The sequence below is a fragment of the Cyanistes caeruleus genome, chromosome 1, assembly GCF_971803275.1.
Source record: "Cyanistes caeruleus chromosome 1, bCyaCae1.hap1.1, whole genome shotgun sequence".
Classification (NCBI taxonomy): domain Eukaryota; kingdom Metazoa; phylum Chordata; class Aves; order Passeriformes; family Paridae; genus Cyanistes; species Cyanistes caeruleus.
Genome location: NC_141701.1, coordinates 104,429,905 through 104,456,433, shown reverse-complemented (window position 1 = coordinate 104,456,433; position 26,529 = coordinate 104,429,905). Strand labels below are relative to the sequence as shown.

The window sequence follows — 26,529 nt, the reverse complement described above, 5'->3', positions numbered from 1 at the left end:
GAATGCTTAAAGAGCATTAAAATATGATTGACTGTGTTTTGTTTAAGAGGGGACTCATTTCCAGCTCAAAATTGAACACCAGATTGCTGCATACCAAGCTTTTTCTTATTCAGAACCAAAGATAGCTCTTTCAGGGGCAGGTATTATCAGACCCTGAGGCTAAGCCTTTGCAGCTTGAGTGTTTTATCTAGCTACTGTAATTCTCTTGACTTCTGAAAATCAAACTGTTAGTGCATGCTTTACTCAAACCTTGAAAAACAGTAATGCCCATGAGCTGTTTCACAGATCTCCAAGTATCTCAGGGACAGCCCAGGAAAAGGTTCTAAAATAAATTTCCCGTTATCTTAAATTTATTACAATCACTTGGAAGACTTTTAGGTCTCCGTGAAATAGCAAATACCAGTGTGTATTGATCTTGCAAAATTAGGTAGTCACAGAATAAGCTGAGTTGGAAGGGACTCACAAGCATCACTGAGTCCAACTCCCAGCCCTGCACAGCACCATTCCCAAGTCCTTCCATCCTTCTACAGGAGAAGTTAATAACATTAAAAAAATGCTCTCTGCAACTAGATATAAATAAATCGCCTAGCTACTGGATATATAAATGATACAAATGTTTAGATTTCTCCTACTAATTGAATACAGGAAGTACACAATTTTCAAATGGGGCTTTCCTGTTCCAATACCAGATACCATGACTTCATTACCCAGTTGTAATTACTTCCTCTTCATTATGTAGTTTATAGGTAGAGGGGGATAGAAAGGTTATGTTTATTGCACATGGCACTTGGCAGGAAAAGCAATGGTGATTAGGTGTAGACACATTGCCACAGCTCATACCGAGTTTTGGTTAGCTTTATACAGTTTTAGCTTATACAGCTTTAACCAGTTCATGAAGAAGCCTACAGATCTTAAGCCAGCACAGGCTTAACCTGACAGGAATTTTGCGATGCACTTGAACCACCAGAAGGAATTTGTATTTCACAGAAACACTGTAGTCAAATAGTGAGATCTGAAGGGAAAATAAAAGATGGGAGGAGAAGAAAAGGGAATGAATGGTGGCAGGTGGTGGAGGGAAACCAAATCTTAAATAATCAGGCTGGGCAGAAAATGACTCTTGAAGCAGGCAGAGCCAGAACAAGGAAAAAGTTCATCTTCCAAATACGTTTGGGCTGTTCAGGATGCAATTGTACGGTATCAGGTGACTTGCAAAGAAACAAGCTCACTCCTGAAGCAAAGTGGTGGCACTAAGGAATCAGGAAAATTAACATTCCAAGATACCCTGCTTTCTTGCAAAAGAGCAGTTAGGTTGACTTCTCCTCATGTATCTTTATAGCCTTAGATAACCTCACCATGAGAGCCCTGTCTTCCCTTCCCAACCTAGAAAACAATAAAAAGCATTCACTGCTGATACAAAAACAAATAAAAATTTATATATATAAAATAATTACACCACGCAGTCATGGTACAAACCAGCTCCTGTCTTGAGAAAGGGAACAAGAAAAAACACAACAGTGCTATTACTTACATTCTTGTATTGCTGGTCTTGTTGATAATTACAGATTTTCCAGTCTGATCCACATTATGATCCATTCCAAAATAAGCTGCCACTCTGTGCACTAGCATCCTCTGATACGACGACATCTGAGGGAACTTTTTATAGTGATTACTAAAAACAAAAGAAACAAATAGCATTGACAATTACATTTCCCTCTAAGCTATAAATAAATGAAAACAGCAATACATTTAACAATTCAGTGGACAGAAATCTCACTGAAAACTTCTCCTTTATGCATTTACATATAAATGTTTGCTACAGAAAGGCTGAAAAGAAAGAAAAAAAGGAATTAATTTTAGAATTTCTAATAAGTACACTTCCATGTGCAACATTCATACAAACAAAGCTCATGCTTCACAGTACCCAGTCAGTATTCTGTGTGTTGGGAAGAACTCATCCCCCAATCCCCCACACGCACTCATGCTCCCTACACAACCAATCCTACAGATTTGCTGAGACACTGGCAACAGCTTTCTGCCTTTCTCCCAAAGGTCAGATGCAGGGCAATTCTGGAAAGATCTAGTTTGGCAAACACTCCGTTTTTCCTTTATTACTGACAAAATGGTTATTTGCCGTCAGCATAATTTTTTCCTCTGCTGCTATTCTGACTCTCTATTTTTAAAGCTGCAGGGCTATCTTATTATAAAGGCCATATAGTAGCAAGAATCCCTCCACCTAAGTTTAATTTTATTTTCCAACACATTAGAATAACACAGCACAAAGGAAAAGCCATGAGATAACAAATTTGATTATCCTCTACACTAAAAGCTTTAATTATATTTTTGGATCTATATGCACAGAGCCAGTGCAATTACAACACAATGAAAAGCAAAAGGTTTTCATTTACATCTACTTTATTTTAAGCAGTTCCACCACGTGGCAGGTAATAGAAGCCTGCTCTTGCAGTGTGCCAGTAACAGCCCTCAGGAGCACTGTGGTCCATCTGAGTCTATCCCTTGCACGACCCTCACTGCAACCCATGCACATGACTTAATAAACCAAGTGTGAAACCCAACTTACTTGTTGTCACTAATAAAATCAATAATTTCCTGTTCCATTTTCAAGAGTATCATTCTGTCCCTGTCAAAGAGAAATGCAAGGATTTTCACCATCAACTATGAATAGACATTTTAGAGGAAAATATTCATATAACAATGTTTGTAGGGCTATTTTGCAAGTGTTGTCAGTCATCTTGATTAAAAACGAAACTTGCCTTTTTTTACCTTGGATCATCTGCAAAAGACTAAACCTTGCTTTTCTGCACCTTCATTGACATATAGATTTCACTCTTCCATGAGCTCAACTATAGCCTGAGAGTGCTTCCAGCCAAAACAAGCTTCAATCAATGCATTGCATAGAAAGACTCTCACTGCTATGGATAGCTTTGGTCTTTTTTCACCCTTTTTTGATGGAAAATGAGATTTCCACCTAAGCTAGATCTTTCACAAGAAGAGCTGCTACCCACAGAAATTTTCAACATTGTTCCTGAGACATATCTTCCACAAGGCATTGATCTGCTGCAAGAAAGCTGGACACATCTAATCTAGTTAGAGAGCATAATGGAGACCACCACCTTTGAACTGTGGTTCCCAGGAGGCAATGCCACAGTACTTCTTTGGCAAAATGCTCTGGTTTTCACTGGAAGGTCTCAGATGTTCCTTTTCCCTCTCCTCCCTTGTCAAAAAAAAAAGATTCAGAAGTTTCCCTGGCATATTTCCACACATTTCTAAGCTGGACAGAGTCTCATCATTCCTTAGTTCTTTTGAACTTTCTTATTTTGCACAGATAAAGCAATTGAAGGACCTTCCATCATCTGTACAAGGGGTTATGCAAGCTGTTAGGTACCCAATTATTCCTAGTTCTCCTGGGAATAACTGCAGAATTACACGGTACCTATTTAACACATTTAAATGAAATGAGCATTGAAAATCACAGTGTATAAAAGTGTTACAGATCTTTCCTTGGATGTTTAGAGGCAAATTTAATGATGAGATGGGCTTGTAGCTCCAGATGAAAACTATGGGAATATTGAGAGCAGAATTTGGCACTGAGCACAGGATTTTAATTGTGTGCAGCATTGCTAGAAGAAAGCTACTTTATATTCATATACAAATCTCCAACCGCAATAGTTATAATATATTATTGCAATCACCACGTGGAGCTGTATAAAAGAAGGTAAGGACAAAGACCAGATGTTAGCGAAAGTGACATTAAGCAATGGGTGACTGGATGGGGAAGTAGAAGTTGATGACTTTTTATAGCATTTTTCTCAGTTAACAGCCTACCTCGTTTACATTTTCCCTCACAACCATCTCCAGAACAAATAAAACACAGTGTACAGTTATGAGAAGTTGCAGACTGCCAACTATAATTTCAGGAATGTCAGCTGTAACACAGGAAATACCTACCTGGGGTTATTCTTTAATGTGTTAATGAGAAACTCATGCAAATCTATGCCTGTTGAGTCTGTATACTCTTGACTGCAATCTGAAAAATAAAAATAAACAGCCTCCATTCATTTATTTAATTTCAACAGTTCCGATTACCTATGCTATAAATCAAAACCCATTTTCCAACACCAATCTGAAAGAATATGCTCTGAAAGAAAATAGTCATTTGGAGTTCAGCCAAGAAAGATATATATTCTGAAGCATCAGGTGGACACTCAGTGTTCCTCTGTACAACTCCAATGAGAACACAGCATCAAAACTAAACATTAACAGAAACTGCTGGTCATATAAAAACACAGAAAGCTTCAATGCCATTCAAGACCCTACCGAGCTCTTCATTTAAACCATTAAAAAAACATTTCAAAATGAGGAAAGAAAAGTTTTATTCATCAATGTCTCTCTGCGTCACTTAATAAATGCTGTACACTCAGCAAATGAGGAATCATGCCAGTGGGAACTCAATTTGCATTAAAAGACTGAGATCCAATGACACCTGGGAGTAGGCAGGTAATAGGGATGCGTGACAGTAGCCAGAATTAATTTTCCAGCATTATCTCCTGACTCAAATGTACACACAGATTCTCAAGTTGGCGTGAACTGTGAGAGCTCCATTGAAGCCAAATGACAATTCACACCAGCTGCAGATCCACACCCAGGTAGGCAATGATTATTTTTGGGAGATTACAATGCAACTTTATACCATGGATTAATAAAAATATTTTAAAAAGCAATACCAAATTTAGAGAGAACATCTTTCCTGAAGAAGTCTTGGTAGGTGGTAATAGAAGATAGCAATGCAGGTTAAATGTCATGGATGAATTTCCTTACAGCATTTAAGATAAATTATCCACGAGAGAGAAGCAATACTGAAGAGGATTACTCTCTACTGCCTACACTGCAAAAGTTACATGCCAATATATTATCATTAATCTAGATAAAAGAGTATAAATGTCTTATGCACTATATACACTTATTATGCGATCACACATATTTATGTATTTATGTGTTTATGCCAACATGGTTAAGCATTCAAAACATCATTTTTACATTAAAGAAAACAAATAAAATCTTATAAAAGGCCTCAGTTTGGAAGGTTTCTTCTCTTTAAAGCCTGATGTTTGTATGAAAAACATGCTTATGCATACACATTTGAGGTTCTGAATTTTCTCAATGTATGAAAACACTTCTACTGTGTATATTTACACAAGTAAAGAAAGAGATCCTTTTAAAAAATGCACAATCCTTTCTACAATGATAATTATAGTAATTTAAATATTTTAAGTTCACCTTTTGATAGCATTCTGATCTTGCTTTTTTCACTGTTTTTATCTTTATTTTTATCCTTCTCTTTTTCTTTCTCGGAGTCATCTTTACTAGATTTATCTTCTTCTTGCAAGCTAGGAAAACTTGAAAGCTGTAGTTGGATTGATTCCTGTTGAGGAAAAAAGATAGATAAATTATGGGCCAGATTCAGTGTGCTTCCCATGGCTTCCAACCTGCAGATATTGGAATTAAACTATGTGTAGCTAGAAAAGTTGAAGCCAGATACATTTCTTTCCTATTTGAAACGTGGCATTTTTTAGCCAGGAGAGTGACAACATGTTAGAGGCCAAATTCTAGTGGTCAGTAGGCATTTCTTCTCTAATATTTTGAATATTATAAAATTTAGGCTACCTCTACTAAGGGGACTACATTATTCTATGCTTCAGTAGTTCTCCTTTAAGACTTTTCAGAATCATGAAATACATTTCATATGGCCTTTCTTAATTCAATAATTTAATACTACATATGTTCAGTGACGATTAATGGATAGATATCTGAAAAATAAAGCTTTTTTTCCTTTCACTAGAAAGTCTGCAGGTTGATATGCATTTTTTTTCACATATAAGTGCAGTATCGGGTAGATGGAGTTTTCTGGCTCTAATAGTAGAAGAGTGCCAGCAAATTTTATACTCCATTGTATACAAGAGGGTTTACTAACTTATCAGGTAATTAATAGCTCAAGACATATGCAGATGTGTCTTTCGCAAAAGGGAGGAAATACGCCCTGTGATTTTTTAAGGATGTTTTAGTAAGCAAACTTCCCTAAGGCATCACAAATTTTACCCTCAAAAATTCAGTATTTTGGAGACTTCGTTTCCCTTTGAAACAGGCTTCAGCTTTAAAAAAGTTAATAAAAACTTGGAATTCAAGCTGGATTGCATTTTCTAATTTTCTTTAAAGAAGTTGCTTTCCCTGCTCAAGACATAACTTTATACTGGCTTTGTTTTAACAAAACTCAAATTGTTTTCTTTTTACCAGGACATAATTTACATATTTCAAGAAATCCTAATCTGGTTGGACAAAACTGAAGGAAGTATATACTTCTGTGTTTTATTCTTTTAAAGAAAAAAAAACTATATGCTTAAGTAGTGTAAAAAAGCACATTTGAAGAAAGCTGTCACAAAACTCCCTGGTAAAGCAGCTTTCTTTAATAGAATAGAGTCCTTGCATGCCTGATAACTTGACATCATGTTAATGAAAACCTAATTCACCAATATTTGAGAATTTTGGAGTTTCTTGAATGCTAGTAAGTTCCCTTCCTTCACTATTTTTCAAATAATATTAGCATACCAAAAGATCAGTAGAATATTTTAAAGTCAGGGGTGTGTTTTTAAGCAACCATTATGAATTCAAAAGACGTTTCCAGTAATTATTACAAATTTTAGGTTTCTGAATTCTTTAAAGAATTACAGATCAGCCATCACAAGACATGTAAGACAAGATCCTAACAAAACAAGGTATCAGCAGAAACATGCCACATTAAGACAGAAATTGGTAACTTCTCAGCTTAATCATTATTGACTTTTTGTGAGATTTGAATGTGGCACAAAGAAGTGAGATGGAAAGCACTGTAAAAGAGAAACAAAGACCTGGACCCAAAATTTAACTTGACCTACCACCCTTAATCCCTACTTCTGCTAGTTTCAGCCGACAGTCTTACCCAAAACCTGAGCCTACAGAGGGAAAGAGTGGGAATTCCTGGTCATTTGAGGTAAGGATACATTGAGAAATGTTCCCTAAATTGCTCAGTTTGCTCAGAGAACTAATGCTATGCCTGCTTTCTTTCACTACTAATGGGAGTTTGATTTCTCATTCAAGCAACAAACTTTGGATCAACCATTGCCAAATGACCCCAAAGGATAACTTGATTCCATGCCCTGCCCAGAGCAGAATGACTGTGCTGCTAGCATTTCAACAGGAGAAAAATGTAACTGGCCACGTTGTTCCCAGGATATTAATCCTGGAATATTAATTCACAGTGGTTCTTAAAAATGCACTTATGGAAATGACAGACTTTACAGAAAAGCACATATATGAACATAGAGTAAATACTGTTTTACATGTAACGTAATACTCATGTATTTGTGCTAGAAAAAACACACAAAAGGGCTGTAGAGTCGTGAAAGCAAGCTATTGTGTATTTTCTTAGATTTTTATTGATTTTTCTCAATAATAAAATACAATGTTAATAAATACATTGATACAAGTATAGTGAACAACAAAATAGATTTTCAAATTGCAATAATACACTTCTTGGTCTATAGTATAACATTAAAGGCAACATTTCTTTTAAGTAAGGACATAGTGAACCATTGGATAAGCACTCAAGATCAAGTAATACAGGTAAACAAGTTTTTTCCTTATACAGGAAAATGAAGGCAAGTATTCAAATATAAGTACAAACATCAAGTCTGCAGTACAATCCATACTCAGTAGTTCTGGCAAGGTACCGTACATTCTCTGAAAATTAATTCCCTGTGGTTTATAAACCATTAAGATAAAATAAAAATTAATAAAAAATAATTCCAAACCAAAAATAAGCTACTTCTCCTCTAAAGTGAAAGCAAAACAATTTGGTTGGCACAAAACTTCCTGTATCCTTCAGCCAGCCCAAGGAGGTGCCTGCAGGTCCAGCTTTCCATGGCAAAGCTGAGCCACATTCATTAGTAAAGGGTCAGCAAGAGCAACAGGGCAATTCCTATCAAATTAATTACACAAGCCAATTGCTTCCTTAGAAAACGTGCTGGGGTCAAGGAAGACATTTAATCTCCCATAAATATTTTAAGGTGGTAAAAGAAATCTTTGCTGAGGCTGGTCAGTAGGTAAGACCAGAGGCTGTGTGAAACAGGAACCCCTCCTCTGCCTGGTGTAAGGATCGGGTTTTGCCTCAACACCTGCCAGTCTCTCTGTAGTTTAGTACAGGTCCTGTGCAGTACATTATAAACTACCAGCAATGCTTAATACAATCTCTTTGTACTGTTCTCCTTTTCATTCTCCATTAAACAATAGAAAATACAAACAGAATTGGAACAAAAGCCACATATTTTGAGTAATGCAAGTCAAGCGAAAAGCGTCTACCTACAACAGAACAACTGATAAAATAACCTGCCCACTACTGCATAAGCATCATTGTAGAGCAGTAGAACATGTAAATGTCCTGCTGCTAAACAACTTGGTTTTTGGTCTTTCAATAAAATTAAAAAAATAGAAAAACCTCTCCTTACTTATGAGCTAAGAGGAGCAGATTTGTTTCAAGTCAATAGAAACAGTGAGAAAGTACACTTAAATGTCATTTTTTATTTTTGTGCTAAGCTCACAAGAAGCCACTTACTCAAGCTCTCTCGATGGCTGATTTCAGTTGCACATAAACATCTCATAAATTATAGGCAGTGTTCATCATATTTTGAGTTTTAGTTAGTTTAGCTAGCTGGGATTTTTTAAGCCTTGCTCTCACTAGGCAAGCAAAGAGGAGTAATTGAGGCTTAACTTTTGCTTTTTGGAGTACTTTTTGAAGTTAGTCTACAATGACTTCCACCAGTGTTACTGTCTGAGGTGAGGAGTGCAGAGGACAGAACTCTAGCAGCTGCTGGGAATGCAACACTACCAGTACAGATAAACTCAAATACATTGTTTTTGATATAGTTTAATTTACACCGAGAATTTAAAAAACAAATGCCACTCAGTAGGAGGCATCCTTGGTTCTACCAAGGTATTTTAGAGAGCAAAGGACCTTAGAATTTTATGTGAAGGGGGACACTGATATGAACTGAAGTCTTAGAGAAACCACCAATCAGAGCATATTCGTAACTGTATTTGGTGCAGCCTCAAAAGAGATAGCCTTAGAGAAAAGAACATATTAATATTCTTTTTGATAGTTATTATTTTTTGAAATTTTAAAATCTGAATTCTTTTGAATTCTTTTCCATTTGCTGAAATTTTCAGGGGGTCTGGAAAAAAAAGCAAACAACACCCTGTGATATAGTATAAAACTAGTATTTCAAATTAAAGTTCACGCTAAACCAGTAACTCCATAAAAACATGTTCATTGTTGGATGTAATTTTTCCCCCAAGAAAGACATTGTTAAATGCCCGATTAAGTAACACAATCATGCAACTGAAGATGGAGGTCAACCATGCAGCTAACAGCAATGATTGCAAGTGTACCTGGTTGTCATGAAGATTTTCTGCTCCCGGGCGAGGGGATGACTCTTCACACACAGCAAGACTTCGCACGAGTTTTCCCTTAGCTCCTGACTGAATAAGAGAAAGAGAGAGAACAAAACAGAAAACACTACTACTGACCCCAAGCCACATAAGCTGCCCACATCAGCTGCTCCCAAATATCCCAGAAAACTATTACCCACCCAGTCCAAACAAATGCATTTGCCTTGGACATGGATAAAAAAGGTTTCTACACAGCAAGACATCTGCCATACAGGGAAGGTGGTAGGTTTCTTTTTGCTTTTATCATTTCAGCTACAGTTCACTCACTTCCACCAAAAATTGTAACAGCAAAGAACAGATACTCCAATACAGAAAGCAATTTAATATAAACTCAAGGGTTCCTTTTGTCATTTGGTTTGGGGATTTTATTGTTTGTTCTGGGAGTCCCTCCCCTCCTTCTAGTAGTATTATATCCAAGAAACACAGACAATAAGATGTGCGTGTATTACAGATCTGAACTTGAAAAATTAAAAGAAGTTTTTTAGGTTTTTGTTTCTAGAAGTTTCTTCCTGCACCTTCCCCCCACCCATTCCCCCCTTAGGGAGCTAGTCAGTCAGTTTGTTTATGTCAAGATTATTCCAGTAAAAAAAAATTCAAAAAGAAACATTGATTACTAAAGCAAAAGGAGTGAACGTTTTCCTTTTCCAGTGGTGCATAGAAGCGCACATGCTGTCTAACACAAGGACACAGCAAGCCTAGCAGCTTAAAATTATGATGGATAAAGGGATGCCTGACACATTATATCTAGAGGCAGTTCTCTGCCTTTTCTGAAGAATGGAGTAGGGGGCAAGAAAAAACCCACAACACAAACAAAAAAGCTCAACCAGACAAGTGATGAAAGAATGCAATTTTGATTGTAGACAGACATTTAACTGAAATTCTTCATACTCTTGTGCCATGCAACTCCAGAGATGGACCCTTACCTTGGATTTCTTTTTCTGCTGATTAGAACCTCGTTTCTGGGTACAGCAAAAAAAGAGAAGTAGTTATCACTTCAGTGGATAGTGGGCATGATGAGAGCATTACCCATAAACAGACTTTTTTAAATGACTTCTAACTGATGTTTTAAATCAGTTGCTGACTTCAAAAGCAACTTCCCCAAACCCAGTTTGGAAAGCAGGGAAAACCAAGAATCATCTCTGCTAATTTTCATTCATTTTACAAACAAGTAAAAACAAGAAAAAACACTACACAGTGCTCTGTAATTTTGCATATAATAAAAATGTAAGAAAAGGTATACTTAAGTAAATGCTCCCCCTCTCCAAAATCCTCTTAAATTGTGGTCTCCCCCTTTATTTTTTTATTCGATTGAGCAAAAAGGATTAAAAACCCCTCATCCGATAAAGTCTTCTTATCAAATTACCTTCTTAGGCTTTGCATAACAACTTTTTGTTGGCAGTAACACCTACAAACCAAACCACACATTAAGTAATTATTCATTAGTATTACCTGTAAATTCATGAGATCAAGGTAGTTTTCTAAATCCCCAAAGAGGGAAAACAGTCAAATATCTCACCAAGCTTTAAAACAGATGTCTAGAAATTAACTTCTCAGAAAAAGTAATAACATGGACAGCAGCCTAAAGAGCTTGAAAGGTATAACAAACAACAGCATTTATTTTATAGTGAAATAAAAGAACCTAAAGCAAATAAATAAATAAATATAAAAATAGAAACAGTCTCCAAATCATAAGAAAAAACAGGGGAAATGTAGGCAATGAAGAGCTCAAAGAAATGGAAAAGCAATGGTAACACATTGATATTTAACACGCCCATTCACTCTGCCTGTCTTACCTGCAGCTCTGTCTTGGAATCACTGAGCTTCTCCTCCTCTACTTCTGAGCTTTCAGATTTATTAAGAACACAGTTGTCTGGGCTGGCTTCAGAGATGGCAGTCTCCTGCTCTTTTGCAGCTTCCTCTGCTGTCTCCTGGTTCAATTTACCTTGCTCAGACATTCTTCCAGACAGAAATTAAAATAACAAGATTTGGTGACCTGAAAGGTCAAGATACCACAACACAAATACACACAAAAAAAAACAACATTGGGAGTGAAATTTATTTTTTCCTTTTAATTCCCAATTTCATTTCCTTTGATAAACAAACCAAAATGAGCAGCTCAGGAGTGGAAAACTATGTATGTCCCAGATGAAGAAATGCACTCAATCAACAATATTGGGTAACAGCAGAATTGTGTCAGGTTAAGCAAGCAGATCTGAACAGTCTTTGTGGAGAGCAGATTTAAGGTAAGGTCCTGTGACTCCCTAGCCCAGCCCCCAGGACTGACAAAGTTCAGGCAGGGACAGTGAAGGACTCTCTACCACAAAGCTCAATGGTATCAGGCAAAAAGGACCAATTCTAGTTCTCTGGCATCTCAATGTTCCCCTCCTCTATTTCTTTTTTCCTTTTAATAAAAAATAACCAAACAGAAATAAAAACCAAACCAGAGCAAGAACACTGTTTTTAGTAGTCAGCTGTAGGTTTTATGCATAGAAGAAGCCATGGTACTTACATCCACCATAAATATATATTTATCTTTTTTTTTTAAGAGATGATAATTCAAAGATAAGTATTAACTTTAAATTTGTCAATAAAGCTCTCAGGGTCAACATTTTCAGGGATCAAACCAACAGCTCCATTATTAAAACCTTAAGCCTTTTCCCAAAACATGTCACTCTTGAGTACTAGGAAAATTGTACAGAAAGCCCTTGGCAGGTAATTCTAATGAAGAAATCTCAACTGAACTGCATTTACTCTCAGCTTACAATGGGGTTGTTGTACAGAAGCTTTAAAGGCTTTTCAGAGTTAAAGCCTATTATTCTTTTCTCTCTCTTTCTCTGCCCCCAGCTCCCTCCTGAAGACTCCCCCACTGATCAATTGTCAAAGGAGACTCATGAATAATTTAACTTTCCTTTCCCCATCCATTTGGCTTAAGAAGCATCTTCAAGAAAAACAACCGTATTTGAAATATGAAGTTATTTCAGGAAGGGTCTTTTGCAACACATTGCCACTTCTCAAGAGTGAAAAGGCAGCTATGAAGCAAAATCACACTTTGCCACCTTTCTTTTTACAGTTTGAAATTAGATGCTCAACGGAACCAGTATAACTTACCTTTTTTTTTTTAAAGACATGTTTTAAGAGAAAAAAATCTAAGGCATACTGGGTTATAAACACTTACTTCTTCCAGTTTCTGCTTTTGTTTCGCACTGTAAGCAAATAAAATTTCCTATATAATCTTACTGTTTGTGAAGAACTGTGAATTTCACAAGAAATCAAGCCATAATGTTCATAAACAAACTGAACGGAATATGAAACTAACCTGAAGCTTGACTTGCCTTACTGTGAGCTAATTTGTGATTCTCCTTTCTCCCACCGCTCTCCCCAAGAAGGCCGATGATTTTAGCTATTCTGCAGTTACAACTGAAACTTGAACCATTTCGATGAAAATTCAAAACACAGTGGGTGCCAAGACCTTTTTTACTGGTCTGTAAAATAACCCTTAATCTGATAAGGATTTTCATCAAGAAATGCACATGCATGCACAAGCTCCTCATGAGCAGATCAACCTGCAGCTCATCTACATGCTTACAGAGTGCTCACAAAAACAACAACACTGGGATCAGCTGCACCAAAGAAGCCGTTTACCTGAAAAACTGCTATAATTCCAACTGCCTTTCTAGCGTCTTCTGTTGGTCTTTGCTGGTTAAGTCCACACAAATGATCAATGGCAACGTGAGTCCCATGTCCCCATTAACAGTTCAGAGTGCCAATCTCCATGCCGGTCCTTCCGAGAGCTTGACGCATCATAGCCAACCTGGAAAAGACAAAAAAAAATAAGTAAGACTGGCAATGATCATGGCACAAGGAAGGGATGCAACGGATAGGACAAAATTTCTAACACTAATGACCAGTTTCCAGCAAGTCACTTTCACAGCTTGATCCAGCTCCACCTGTCTCAAAACTGCCTGCTTCTTCTCTAATGAAGGCTAGAGCCGGCTGTTCAAGTCATAACAGCTCCTACGCAAGGAGCTAAAATTAACAATTGCATTATGCACTGAAGATTACTCATTTCAATTTTAACCTTTTTTAGCGAATTCCAGCACTTTTCATTAAAAAAAAAGCATATATACATATTTATATATAAGCTCATCTGTTTGCTTCAACAGAAATCAATGAGGGGATGAAGAGAAAAGATTTGCCTGCTTTTTAACTATGGCTTCTGCTCCAGTTAAAACTTCAACAGTCAAGCACTACTGAAAAAATATCTAGGTGGGTGCTTTTAGAAAGTGACCTGCTTTACCAGGCTAGTGAATTGAGATGCTCATTTAATAAGCTGAATAGAAGCTGACGCGATTCAGAATGGGAGGAGGAAGAGGAGGAAGAAATCCTACTGCCTGAACATCCACCAAAAATAAAAATTTCTGAAGCATTTTGTGAGGAGGAAAAATGAGATTTCCAGGTTATGGTTGGAGAAATAAACCTGAAGAAAGAGTAGCCTCAGCAATGCAATTTTTGCTGTTCATCAGGATTGTGTTTGCCAGCTGAATAGCTGATTTAACAGAAAATGAGCATTTTAGGATGAGTCGGACTCATTTATAGGCCATGGCCATGTGCTGAACTGCCTTGATACAACAGGCAGCTCTTCTCAAGACTTGCATCTGAGTCATGGTTGAAGCAATCAGTGCAGACACACAAAACCAGCGAACAGAAAGCACATATTCTGCTGGGGAGGGGGGAGGAAGCCAAGCAACGGTAACAGGAGATGATTTTCATGTTTTTTGATTGTATTAGACTCCTAGTTTCTGCAGTGAGTTTTACATTGTGCACGGCAGCAACTCCCATACAGCACGTGTCAGGAGACTGGAACTTGCCATGTGAAAAGAGCTGAATTTGCTGCGCCAGAAGTGGAGTTTAGTCTTTCACAATATTCCAGTGCTCACTCCAGGAGCTCTGGCACACAGAGGAAACCAGCAGGCAGTTCTGCAAACTATCACTGACATCCTGCAAATTTATAAACACAACTATTCCTTTTCCTCAAACCATTTAATGATTTGTAGAGAGTAATAGAAAATAAGTCTTCCCACTAGGTTTTTGGTATTTCTCGCAGGATATTTTTGGAAATCCTAGCTCATTACAAACACAGGCTCACAATGGGAGTGGAAGAACACCATGGAAAGCTATGTCCAAGTACTCAAGCACATGCAAAAGTATCTCGTGGAGCCAATACTCAGTGAGCAAAGAGTGAATAAACCACTGACTCAAAACCTTTTCCTCATAACTATCTTCCATTAACTGTTTCCCTCACACTTCCAAAAGAGAGATGGGGGAGGGGTTCAGAGAGGCAATCAACCAAAAATCAATCACAAACCAAAAATCCCAAGGAAGTACAGTGCATGAAGTTTCACCTGGAAAACAGCCATCCAAGAAATAGACTGTTGTAATCAGAACCCTCCAAAACTAAGAGAGATACAGATATCTGTATCAAAATCAGAACACACACAAATTTTTTTCAGAACTCTCCAGTGAGACCATTTGTTGTCAATTAATTATTCATAAGACAAACAAACAGAGAAAAACAAAAACCAGACAACAAACCAACCAACCAAAAGGTATCATATGCAGCAAGAGACTTGGTCTTGTGCACAGATGCTCAACATCATCTTACCATGCTTTACCCAAGGCAAATTTCATAATAAAATGAGTTCCCCATACTGTTACGTTGAATATTTTTGAAGACAACATCATTTATCACTGGCAATGTACACCACAGAATCTTGAATTAAAACAAAAAAAAGCTATCTATAAATTTCCCCAAGAAAACACCACAAGCAAGTGGAAAATAATCTTACAACATACAGCTACCATCCTCAAACCCAGAACAACAATGTCTGTTAGGATGATTTTTTAAGGAAAACATTCATAATTGTCTTCTGGGAAACAAAAAGAAGACAAGAAGTGAGACATATAGGAATTAAATTGAGCTTTTCACCTTCTCCTAATATAGATTTTCTTCTCCTTTATTGAGCAATTTACAAGTGATGACTAATCATTTACATACTACAATACGTAAAATACACTTTGGGTTGTTTGGGTGGGTTTTCAGAGGGACTCAAGTTTCCATAAAATATATCAGGAAAGTATAAATAGTAAAAAGGAATCAGTCAGAAAATAGCCATTAAAAGCAAGACATTTTTGTTGGAAATATGTCTCTGTTTCTCGTATATTTCCAGGATATCTCGTTATCCAGTGATGAATGTACTTTTTACTATTGTCAGTGCTGCAATGACAGCACTGCTATGGAAAAACATACAGGATTATTCTCTTTCTTGCGCATCAACAGAAATGTCAGGGATGATTTGACTGTCAAAACCTTCAGTACCGAAGTGACGCAAAAGGCTGAACAAATGCACTTCTGTTTTTGATCCTCAGGTAGAAACCACAAAGCTCGTTGCTAGGCAAAAACCACCTTCTTGATATGCAAGTGAGCAAAATTTCATCGGCTGTTTGGATTTTAGTAGTCTACAGGAGCTCACAGCAAAATTTCAGCCCCTAATTCCTTAAGGCAACTTGAGTATTGCATACAGCAATCCAACAGAAAATACAGGGACCCATCAAGTCACTTGTAGATCTGTAGATCCACTTTAATGGAAACATAATCTGTTTGTACAGAATTTATAAGCACCAGCTGCTCAGTATACACTGTGGGATGGGAATGCTGAGTTTTTTTTCTTAAATTCTTTTCCTTTTAACGGGATTTTCATTTTAGAAGCTGAAGGTACCATTGAGCTTGAACAATTACAGTCAGAGCTTGAAGAGAAAGGGATGGGAGAAGGCGTGAATGGTCACATACATTCATACAACACATACCACGCAAATTCCAAGAAAAGTCTGTGGGAAGGAATACAATTAATTTAATGCAAGAGTTTAGAAACTATACACAGAAGAAGAACTGTCAAAAAACAGAACAGAAAAGCAAGCAAAGATGTTAGGAAGCCACATGCAATGAGCACCTGAGGGCTTACCATCAACTGAAATTCAAGAGAGACATCTGACAAAACCCTCAGAGGCCACTCCAGGTGAGCGAGTCCCTTCTGTATTATGTAGGAGGTGTTTGATGGCCTCATAGGTACTCATGGCAAAGCAGGCATTCCAAGGTTATTATGCTCCCTCCCAGTACCACACAGGTCCTCTCTCAGAGAGGAGATGAGGAGGCTTTAAGGCCAAAGAGTATACACTCTTAACCATAAACAGACAGAGGCAGGCAGGACAGAACTCTAACAGAGTGAAATCCAAGGGCTTTTCTTCAAATACATCTGCCAAGCATAGAGACAAAAGTCATTCCAAAGCCTGAATAGGTCCTGCTACTGAAAACTTGCTGATAATGGCCATATCTATGAGCCAGGATCCTTCTCATCCCATCATGATTCTCCACTCTCATGAATGGTTTGCAGGTATGACTCCATGAGCAGGAAACAGTTGTCAGCTGGGATTTCTGTGATATGCCATAAACCTTATCCATATGTATCAAGAGAGATCTGACTCATTATTGCTAACTCACTCATCAGACTCCTGGAAGCCCCTAAAAATGGACTCCAGCATTACCTTAAGATTATGAGTAGACATAACGCTAAATTTTGCCAGATTCTCATATCTTAAATCATAAACTCCCGTTATTTGACATTTACTTAAATATTCTGGTTTACCAGAATACCATTAAGAAAATAAAGGAAAAATCTAAGGTTTCATAATGAAAACAAAAGTTTCAACTCTGGTGTCTTCAAAGAAAGCATTCATGATATAAAACATATTGTTTAAAAAAAAACAAAAACAAAAGAAACTCCAACAACTAAACCAACCAAAAATCCCCAAACAACACCTTCACCAAACACATAAAAAGGGCAAGTAAAATAAATCCTACAGTTTTAGATCAAACACACAACTACTCAGTTGCCCATTTCCCAGTTTTTAGGACTAGTTCTACTCTTTACATCATCAGACTGTGTCCTTTTCACCATTTTCCCACATTTCCCAAAGAAATACAGAAAGCTTGAAAGCCAAGCTTGCTGCAGTGCATTAGCATAGCAGAATAATAATCCATAATAGTTCTTATATCAAAATGCTTTAGTATGAAAAAATTAATAAAAACAACCTTAGGGCTGTGAAATGCACAGACTCCTACAAGTTCATTGGTTGTTACAAGACAGAAGACTAAACCTTACAAAAACAGTGCAAAAATATTTTTTAATTGAAGTGTTTGATATTTTATTTTATTTCCCACCTCCTCCTCCTCACATTGTCCCCTCTTCATCATCACTAAAAAATCAAATAGTTGCCTACATTTTCTGCTCCTATGTGCCATAGACCTTTGCAAATAAAAGGTTACTTAGACTCATTTACTGATGGCACTTCACCAGAGGCTGTAAGCAGACAATATCCCATGAGTTAAAAAAGCATGAGCATCTGCATACAAGCAACAGGGCAGAGGCCCCTGACCCAGCTTAAACAGGCCAGAAATCAACCATCAGTGGCAGTGGCAGCCCAATTTGATGAAAACAGGGCAGATTGAAACACACTGAACTAGATTTCAAGTCCTATACAAAAAACAGCTGTCTATTAAATGAGGCAACTAGATGATATGGAGCTGTCTCCCAGCTGAAACATCTGCCTTAGAATGGCACTGGCTTTCATCCCAATCTGCATGTGAAACCCAGTATTTACAAATAACAACAAGGATTCTCAAGAATAGTTTAACAACCAAAGAAAAATCCCAGAAGCAAATCAACCTTTTGTGGTTTACACCCGATTCCTTTCTTCAAGGGATCCTCTTGTTTCTAGCAGATTGCCACCAATATTTTTCCACTTTAATCCCTTGTCAGACAACCTCATGTCAATGTCATCATCTTCGGCCAAGTAATAATGATGTTCCCTCCAGCTTGTTATATTTCTGCAAAGCTAGAAGCTTTACCCAGAAAAATAAATATAGATGGCCTGTAGGGAGAGTCTGCTTTGTTTTAATACTTAAGAAAAGGCTTGGAAAAAAAAAATGCTCTTTTATCTGTCACAATGATCATTTGAAGTTTTCCAGGATCCGCATGAAAAGATATGAGGCTGAGTGATCTGGCTAATAAATGTCAATCACACAACTTTAATAGGAACTGAGCAACACCCAAACTTTTAACAAGCTAATCAGATGTACAAATCAGCACTCCTGAAATGAGTTGTTTGCCTTAGAACAGCCTTCAACACCGCCTCATGCATTTCAAACACATATGCCAAATTTTCTCTCATTCCCCAACAAAACCTGACAAATTTCCCTAAAATCAAAGTCATTAAATTAACTGGTCTCACTGTTGGGTGGTGGAAAACAGCACAATACTCGTGAGTCCAAAGAGAGAGAGCAAGGCTCCCAGCCATCCTCAAAGCACACATGTCTCCTTGAAATACACAAAAGTCATTTTCCTTAAATCCCGTGATGAAAACAATACACAGCATGGGCAAACACACAATTCAAATGGAAAGAGGGACTAAAACTCCTCTTCCCTGATAATCAGGTCTATTTCTCTGCTATCGAAGATAATTATATCACAAAGTCCTCTTTAGAGACCAGTATCTTTATTTTATGACTAGAGGATGTCTAGGGAGGATACTTTAGTAATTTTGCTGCAAGGATGTTCAAGAATCTCACTGCTTTGCCAGGACATCATCTCCATTACCCCGTCGTACACATCGATACCTTGTACGGTTTTCTTACTGCGCCAATAATTGCCCTCCAGCTTAATTAGTTTTCTTGATTTCACAATAGTTTTGTCTTCCTGTGGGAAATAACTGTACATCACCTCATCATTTGTTGTTAGGTTTAAAGAAGTCCATTCCTTTTAGCTGCCAGTTAAACAGGTCTGCATTATTTCTATTACTATCCACCTCTGGTCTGTATTTTTTTGTCTACTGACAGTCTCTTCATCATTTCCTCACTTCTCACCAAGACTACACTCTGAACACAGATGTTCCTCCACCCATCAACACATAGTGGTGAATGCACTGGAGGAGCTTCATTTCCACAAAATCTAAAACCAGTTTAAGAACAATGAATAACATGAGGACATCCCAGAAGGAATACTACCATTTTAATATGAAACCCTAATCAACAGCACAGCATAAATGAACCTGGGCTCCCCACAGAGGGGTGTCAGCAGTGCTGAGGGCAAATCAGAGCAACTGCAGAGAGCCAGAGTGTGGGAGCCACCGTGGACACCCAGCACAAGAGAGACAATTAAAGGTCCTGGTGTGATGTCACGATACACTTCTATGCATAATGAAATCTGGTAGAATATACAGTTTACACTAATTTTAATTTTTACAGAATAAATGCATATAATTGAGTTTAATGCAAAAGTTCTTGAAACATTTCTTGTTTTTCTAAGTCAAGCCATCCCTACTCTTTTTCCTTCAATGCCTTCTCTTTGCCATTTCTCTCAGGTAGCCATAGATATGTCCATTTTGCTTTACACAAAAAACTGCAAGAACAACTTATTTCTTTACTCAGTTCCTCCTAAAGCTTGACTAGAAAACCCAAGCACTGTGCATTTGCATTTTGGACATATGCCTTTGAAGAACTGAGTTTAAGTAGACTGGAGGTAATAAATGAGCAGCCAGCTAAACCATCTTTCATCACTCATTAATAACTAAACACAAAGCAGTTGAGTCCAAGGGGGAAAAGAAAGCCACAACATCCCTAAACAAAAGAAACAAAACAATTTTGTACACTACTAGCACAGTATTTTAAAATACATAACACTCAGGAAATAGATGGCCCATTACTTATGAGCAATTGCTTTACACATCTTGCAACATCGCCATGGGATGGAGGCACAAACAGATGAAAATGCATCAGGAACTGACCAAGTATCACTGAGTCTCACATGTACTTATCCTGATTTTTTTCTTTCCCAATTTCTATAATAGCCTCTATATTTCATCCTGCCATTTCTTGACAAATTAGGTGCATTTTCACTAGCACTAGCTTAATTGGCAAATCCTGAAAGAAAATAATTGCTAAGAGCAAAGCTGCATTACACTGATGAAGCAGACCTGAGCTTAACAATTAGAATTGCCTTAGCAGACAAACACTGACTGTAAAACAGCAAAAAGTTTTTAAATAAGAATTGACAGAAAAAAACCCCCTTATTTTCCTCCAAAAGTCCCTTTTGATTACCAGAATTAAACATAGCAGCTATTCTTGCTTTCCTAAGGCCATTTTCTGAAACAAAACCAGCCTGCAGCTGAAGCAAAATTCTTCATTCCAGAAAAAAAAACAAACAAAACCAAAAGCAATAAATAATAAAAAACAAAATCTAAAAAGCACCACCATGCACTATGAGACATCCCCCCACATATTCTTCTGCTCAGAAAGTTTAATTATACTTTCCAAATTCAAAGACAGTTCATATCAAGCTTGTTTTAATACTAAGTAAGTTTTCTAAGCTCATATTCCAGCCAAGTCTCCTCTATCAAAATCCACAAAGGCTAGATAGATCCTTGGAGAGTTCCCAGTACCAGACGATATTATACTTTTTAATATATAATATTTTTAGTTCCTTTTTATCAACAATGGAACATTCCTAAAAATTCTTTGATTGTGTTTATCAGAAAATATACTCAAATACAAATGCTTTGTTGATGACTTCTTTTGTGCATTAGTAGACTTCGGAGAGCAACATAGACTGAGAACAGTTTACAAAGTCTTATCAAGAACACACTGCTACAAACTGCTCTTCTGTCTAAAATGTTGCAAGATGCATGGACAAGAGTTTCACAGTTTTCAATCAAGTCAGGAGATGGCCTATTTTTACTCTGACTCTCTAAAAATGGCTATTTTTTCACGTCAGATCCACATGCCCTTTTTCTCATTATTGGAAGCCCTTCTGAAGTAAAAGAAAATTAAGGCAGAGGCATTATCTTTCTGCCCTAATAGTACAGAGTAACAATAAACACATGTAACAGATATAAATAGCTATATGAAAATATATTTTTATGTATTTAATCTATATATTTTTACATTTGCATATAAGGATATCTGTACTTTATGAAAATACATTAATCCCATTTTGTTGGTTGCAATTTTGTCTGGTCTCAGGCAACGCAGTTAAGTAATAAAAACAACAAATTACAAAAAAAAAGCCTTAAGTATGCTATGGATTGTATTCAATACTCTATGTTGCTATGGTTTCAAAAGGACATTAAGAAAAATGCAAATTATAAGAACAAATTAGAAGTCAAAAGGCCTAATGATTAAATGCATGTTATAAGAGCCAATGAAACCAAACACAATTTTGCACTATGCTCCAAAAACTGGAGTGCCAAATAACCTCAACTTATGCTCACTTGTAGAAAAACAAATCAAGCTTTATAACTTTTGTCACTTCCCTTGTCATGTGAAAAAGAGATTAAAACCCAGCCTAAAATATGTACTGATATACACCACATTTCCTCCTTAGCAGCATCAAGACAATGCATTGCACGCTGCAATCAGCTGCTGAAGAAACAAAGGACGACATTCAACTATGAAATACCAGTCAGGTATTTACACTGTCACCCTTAAGGCCAACAAGAGAAAGAAATCAGAATCTTCAGGAACAGGTACAATAGTCAAGAGAGAAAAGGCAGAAGCTCAGGTTCACGGAACAGGCAATGCCAGTTCACAGATTTGCAACTTTGGCTTCTGGAAAGATCTTGCCAGAAACCCTGTGGTTTCCACATTATGTTTGCCTTTTCCAGTGGGTAATTCCAGGCTCCCTGTGATATCATGAACAAAAGAAAAGGCAGAAAAAGTGTTTCAATATCTGATTGTGTTTTTCAGGGAAGAAATTATGACATATTTATGACAGAGATAAGCAGTTTTGTTAAAAGCATAATTGGCCACCCCACAAACACCCAGACAGAAAGCTTCATGATACATGAACTAATAAAAGAACAATGAATACACAGAAGAAATCAAATATTCAAGCCAATGTCTCCAAGGAATATGTTCTATTAAATTTAAACTAGAAAAAAAATATATATATTTAATCCAAAAGGACATTCAGAAAACAATCAGAAAAACAGTGAGCTTTTCCAGTACTTTAAATCTTGTTATACAGATTGAAGTCTCCAGAAGTTCAAATATGATTTAAAAAAAAAACTCCTATAATATCAAAAATTGTGTTTACCTGCGGTGAAACAATCTGTCTTACTTGGCACTAGAAACCACTAACTACATCAATGATCTAAAAATACTGAGATTTAAATTACAGGAGAGAGGTGTGGGACCAAAACTCTACAGCCTGCAATACATTTGATTTCCACTGCAGAATGGCCATATCATCACATTTTTTTCATTGCTGTGCTCACTAACAGGGAAAACAAAAATACGATTATCAAGCACAACACCAAAACCACAGGAGAGAATATATTGCCTGAAATTTGAAGAAGAAAAATGTAGGTGGTAGGAATTTACTATGCTATCTATTAGAGACAGCTCTATGCTAAAAATTCTTTAAAGTAAAGATGTATTTCCAGGCTTGAGTTCCAGTCTAGCCCTTAAATGAGACTTTAATTTAAAAGGTTTTTGGAAAAAAAAAATAAATAAAAAAGACATTCATAATAATTCAAGAAGGTATCTCTAAGATTTCAGAATTTAATGAGTACTTTGGAAATTCAGTTGCCCTAAATTATTTAACTAAAATTTCATATTGGCTGCTTATGTATATTCTAGTGGCATTCAACTACATACTCCAGTGACTCTTTTTTCTCCCTCTAAATTTATTTTATAAATTTATAAATTTTATAAATTTCTCCCTCTAATTTTATTTTATAAAATTCACCTGTGAATTAAGAGTTTTTTACCTATGTACCCATATCTAGAGTCCAGACCTTGCCCTTCCAAGAACTGAAACTACCCTGTTGTGTAAAACACAGTCTATTTGGTTAATTCATTCTTCATAATGTAATGCTGTTATTTGAGCCTCAGGATTTATTTCTCTACCTTCAAGATTTTCAAAGGCTGATGAAACATGACACAATTATGAGAAAGAGCAAGTCAATAACCCCTTCTGTCACTGTAAACCCAGTTTTCCTCAGAACTGTGATCCTTCTTGCAAATCACCCTTCCTATAGAAAAAAAAAGATCTTATCCTTTGCATCCTTTAGTGCAACATGTCAAAGTGCAATGGCAAGAATTTATGCCTTTTTCTTCTGATGTTAAAATTTATGTGCCTGAGAACTTCATGCAAAAGACAATATATTTACTGTATGTTTTGCTTAATTTATGACAGACTACAGCAAAACAAATCTCCTGATCAAATACTGAATAAAAACCTTTACCTGCTGTACAATTTGAGACAGTGAGAAGAGGGAAAGAGCACTGCAGTTTCATACAGAAGAATAAAGCAAGTAAGCTGTTCCACAAACAGTATTATAAGTGTTGCAATATCTCAAAATCACACAATTATGACATCCAGTTTATAAATATTACTTTCAATAAATAAATACACACACCTTCCTCTTCCCCCTCCACCCCAAATCCCCAGTAAATATTCTGTTTTAAAATGGGGCTAATACACCCAAGGGCTTGTTATGTATAGGTGCTGACTATAAGCAAGATCACCAATATTACAAATTTTAGCAGACACCAACAGAAGCCAGTGTAAATATTCACACATTAGCAACTCTGCTAGAGAATCACTGAACTTTCAATAATGCATGCCTTTAAAAAAAAATCCATATGATTGAGTGAACATTTTCACTCCACTATGGAAATGAAGAAATCCCAGTCTAAAATATCAAAATATTTATTACCATAAAAAATATCTCTTTGTGCCTACATGAGTAATCACCTGACAGTATAAGTTATGGCCATATTGTAAAAAAACTTGAGAGGACCTGAAAAACTAATTTTAGAAAAAAATATATTTGATATTAACTTCAGTTGTTTGGTATTTTAGCTGTTTTCCAAAATAATTCAATTAAAATAGCTGTATCTCTGAGCAACCTTCTCTCTTTTCTCCTTAAAACCTCATATTTCAACCTTCAGTTTATTTTCTGTATGCTGATCAGAATTAACTGGGCTGAAGTTTTTTCTTTTTGTTATTGCCTAGGCTTCTATGCTGCACAGGTGATTTTTCACTGCTCTTACAGATGAGTGTTGGCTTCTATACACATGTACTATATACACATAATAACCTGACAAGTTTAATTTTCTTCCCCTAGAAATCCAACAGAAAAGAAAATTAATAAAACTGTTGCCTACCTTAAAAATAAAGTTTCTAGCAGTAAGTTCAGTTCTGGAATTTACTTTTAATTAGATCCACAGCTGTCTCCAGTCAGAGAACTTGTGTTCACACTAGGTTATCCTCTAAATGGCAAAGTAACATCTTCAGAAAATATCCATTATTTAGAAGGGACCAAGTGCAGGTCCATCAGCAACTCCTGCAACTGCACCATGCAGTTCACTATGGTACAGGCTCAATGGCACCCAAAAAGCTAAGTTTGATTCAAGTTGAGAGTTGGGCCACAGGAGCCCTGATCCTCAGAAACTCCTGCGTGCATGGAGACCTGAACCAACCTCAAGCCTGTGATCTCATCGTTCCAGCTAAGGGGTACTTCTTGAATCAGAGAAAAAAAATAAAATGGATAAACCCCCAATGAACAGCAATGCTTCTCTTCTTTACCCCTTTATTTACCCCTCTTCTGAATCTTGGTTCTCCTAGAAGACCTTCTGAGTTAGACAGCCAGCTCATGGAAAACACATGTACAAGTTCCTCCATGCTAGTACAGGACCATAAAGATAGGTTTACTAACAGTAAACCTCATCTTGACCTATAAACAAGGAGTCTTGAAGCTATGGCTGTCACAGCTACTCACACAGTACACCTTCCAACACCAATTCAAGATTGTCAGCAGCTGCAAAGATAACATCTGCGAAGCCACATGAAGCTGGAACTGTTTTTAAAGCATTTCATATGCTTTTAAGGTTTGTCATTTTAACTAGAATTAACAAATTAAATAGTTTGCATCCTGTTTGATGAGGGAAATTCTGTTTATCCAGAATCCTCCACATTTTGACAGGAGCTGCTTGAAGCTACTATAATATGAGAAGCAAATACACCAAAATGAAACAAGAATGTGGTAAGGATGCTTAGGGAGAAAGCCAAATCTTGAATAAAAATGTAAAACACCTATCATGATTCTGTTAATCAGAATATAGAATAAAAATAAAGACACTTGAACATTAGTAAACCTCCAAGGACAGCTGGACACCAAAATATCAGAGAACCTTACAAAAATTCCAGTTTCTTATCATAATAGGATAAAACCAAACAGAACTTCTGTACTTGAACTCCAACTATAGCAAGTTAAACAAAATCACTGTAAATGCAATACCCTGCTGTTGATTATAAACAATCCTGCTGCTCCACACAAACTCCTCTTGATTTAAACAGGAGTCATAGGAGGAGGAGGCTGGTGGAAAACCTGAAGAATGACAGTAATGTTGACATTGAAGATGGAGCTATCTTCTTGAACTAAACAGAAATAATCAAACTCTCACACGGCCAGTCTCAGATCAATCTTCCTGGTCCTGCAAGTCACATATTAAGCCTTCATTGTCTGACAATTAAAACATTCAAACATTAGAACCAAATCAAATAGATAAAAAGAAAGATGAGGCTGAAAGCAGAGTAAAAGGAGATGACCACAGTTTAGGAGTCCCAACACTGGACTAGTGAACAAAGCAAGACTTGCTGTGCTGCCATAGCAGCTTGCACAGGTTAGCTTCAGCAATCACTGTGAGTTCACTTCTGCTCAGGTAAGGGCTTCAGTAACATTCCTGATATCTACAGGAAGAGATATCCAAGGTGCCAATAAATATGCCAAGGTGCAGCTTTGGCACAGGAACTGTTAATTGTACAGCAATACAAAAACCTGGATTTGCTGGATTGCAAA

The 26,529-nt window shown here is 36.8% G+C and overlaps 1 protein-coding gene across 43 annotated transcripts in view; it reads right to left on the bottom strand.

Annotated features, from left to right (window-relative positions):
- Nucleotides 1-26,529, bottom strand: part of ARPP21 (cAMP regulated phosphoprotein 21) — a 468,940-nt gene that overhangs the window by 90,963 nt on the left and 351,448 nt on the right. For 15 of the 43 annotated variants that reach the window (XM_086846818.1, XM_086846619.1, XM_086846600.1 and 12 more), the window contains 9 exons: nt 13,198-13,366; nt 11,349-11,511; nt 10,919-10,960; nt 10,479-10,514; nt 9,496-9,585; nt 5,296-5,440; nt 3,967-4,045; nt 2,579-2,638; nt 1,529-1,669 (listed from right to left, as the gene is read on the bottom strand). In XM_086846818.1, coding sequence (XP_086702944.1) covers nt 1,529-1,669; nt 2,579-2,638; nt 3,967-4,045; nt 5,296-5,440; nt 9,496-9,585; nt 10,479-10,514; nt 10,919-10,960; nt 11,349-11,510 — 755 coding nt within the window. In that variant the 5' untranslated portion in view covers nt 11,511; nt 13,198-13,366. Of the gene's footprint in view, nt 1-1,528; nt 1,670-2,578; nt 2,639-3,966; nt 4,046-5,295; nt 5,441-9,495; nt 9,586-10,478; nt 10,515-10,918; nt 10,961-11,348; nt 11,549-13,197; nt 13,367-26,529 lie in introns of all 43 variants that reach the window. The other 28 variants (XM_023919462.2, XM_086846575.1, XM_086846585.1 and 25 more) reach the window with 3 other exon arrangements.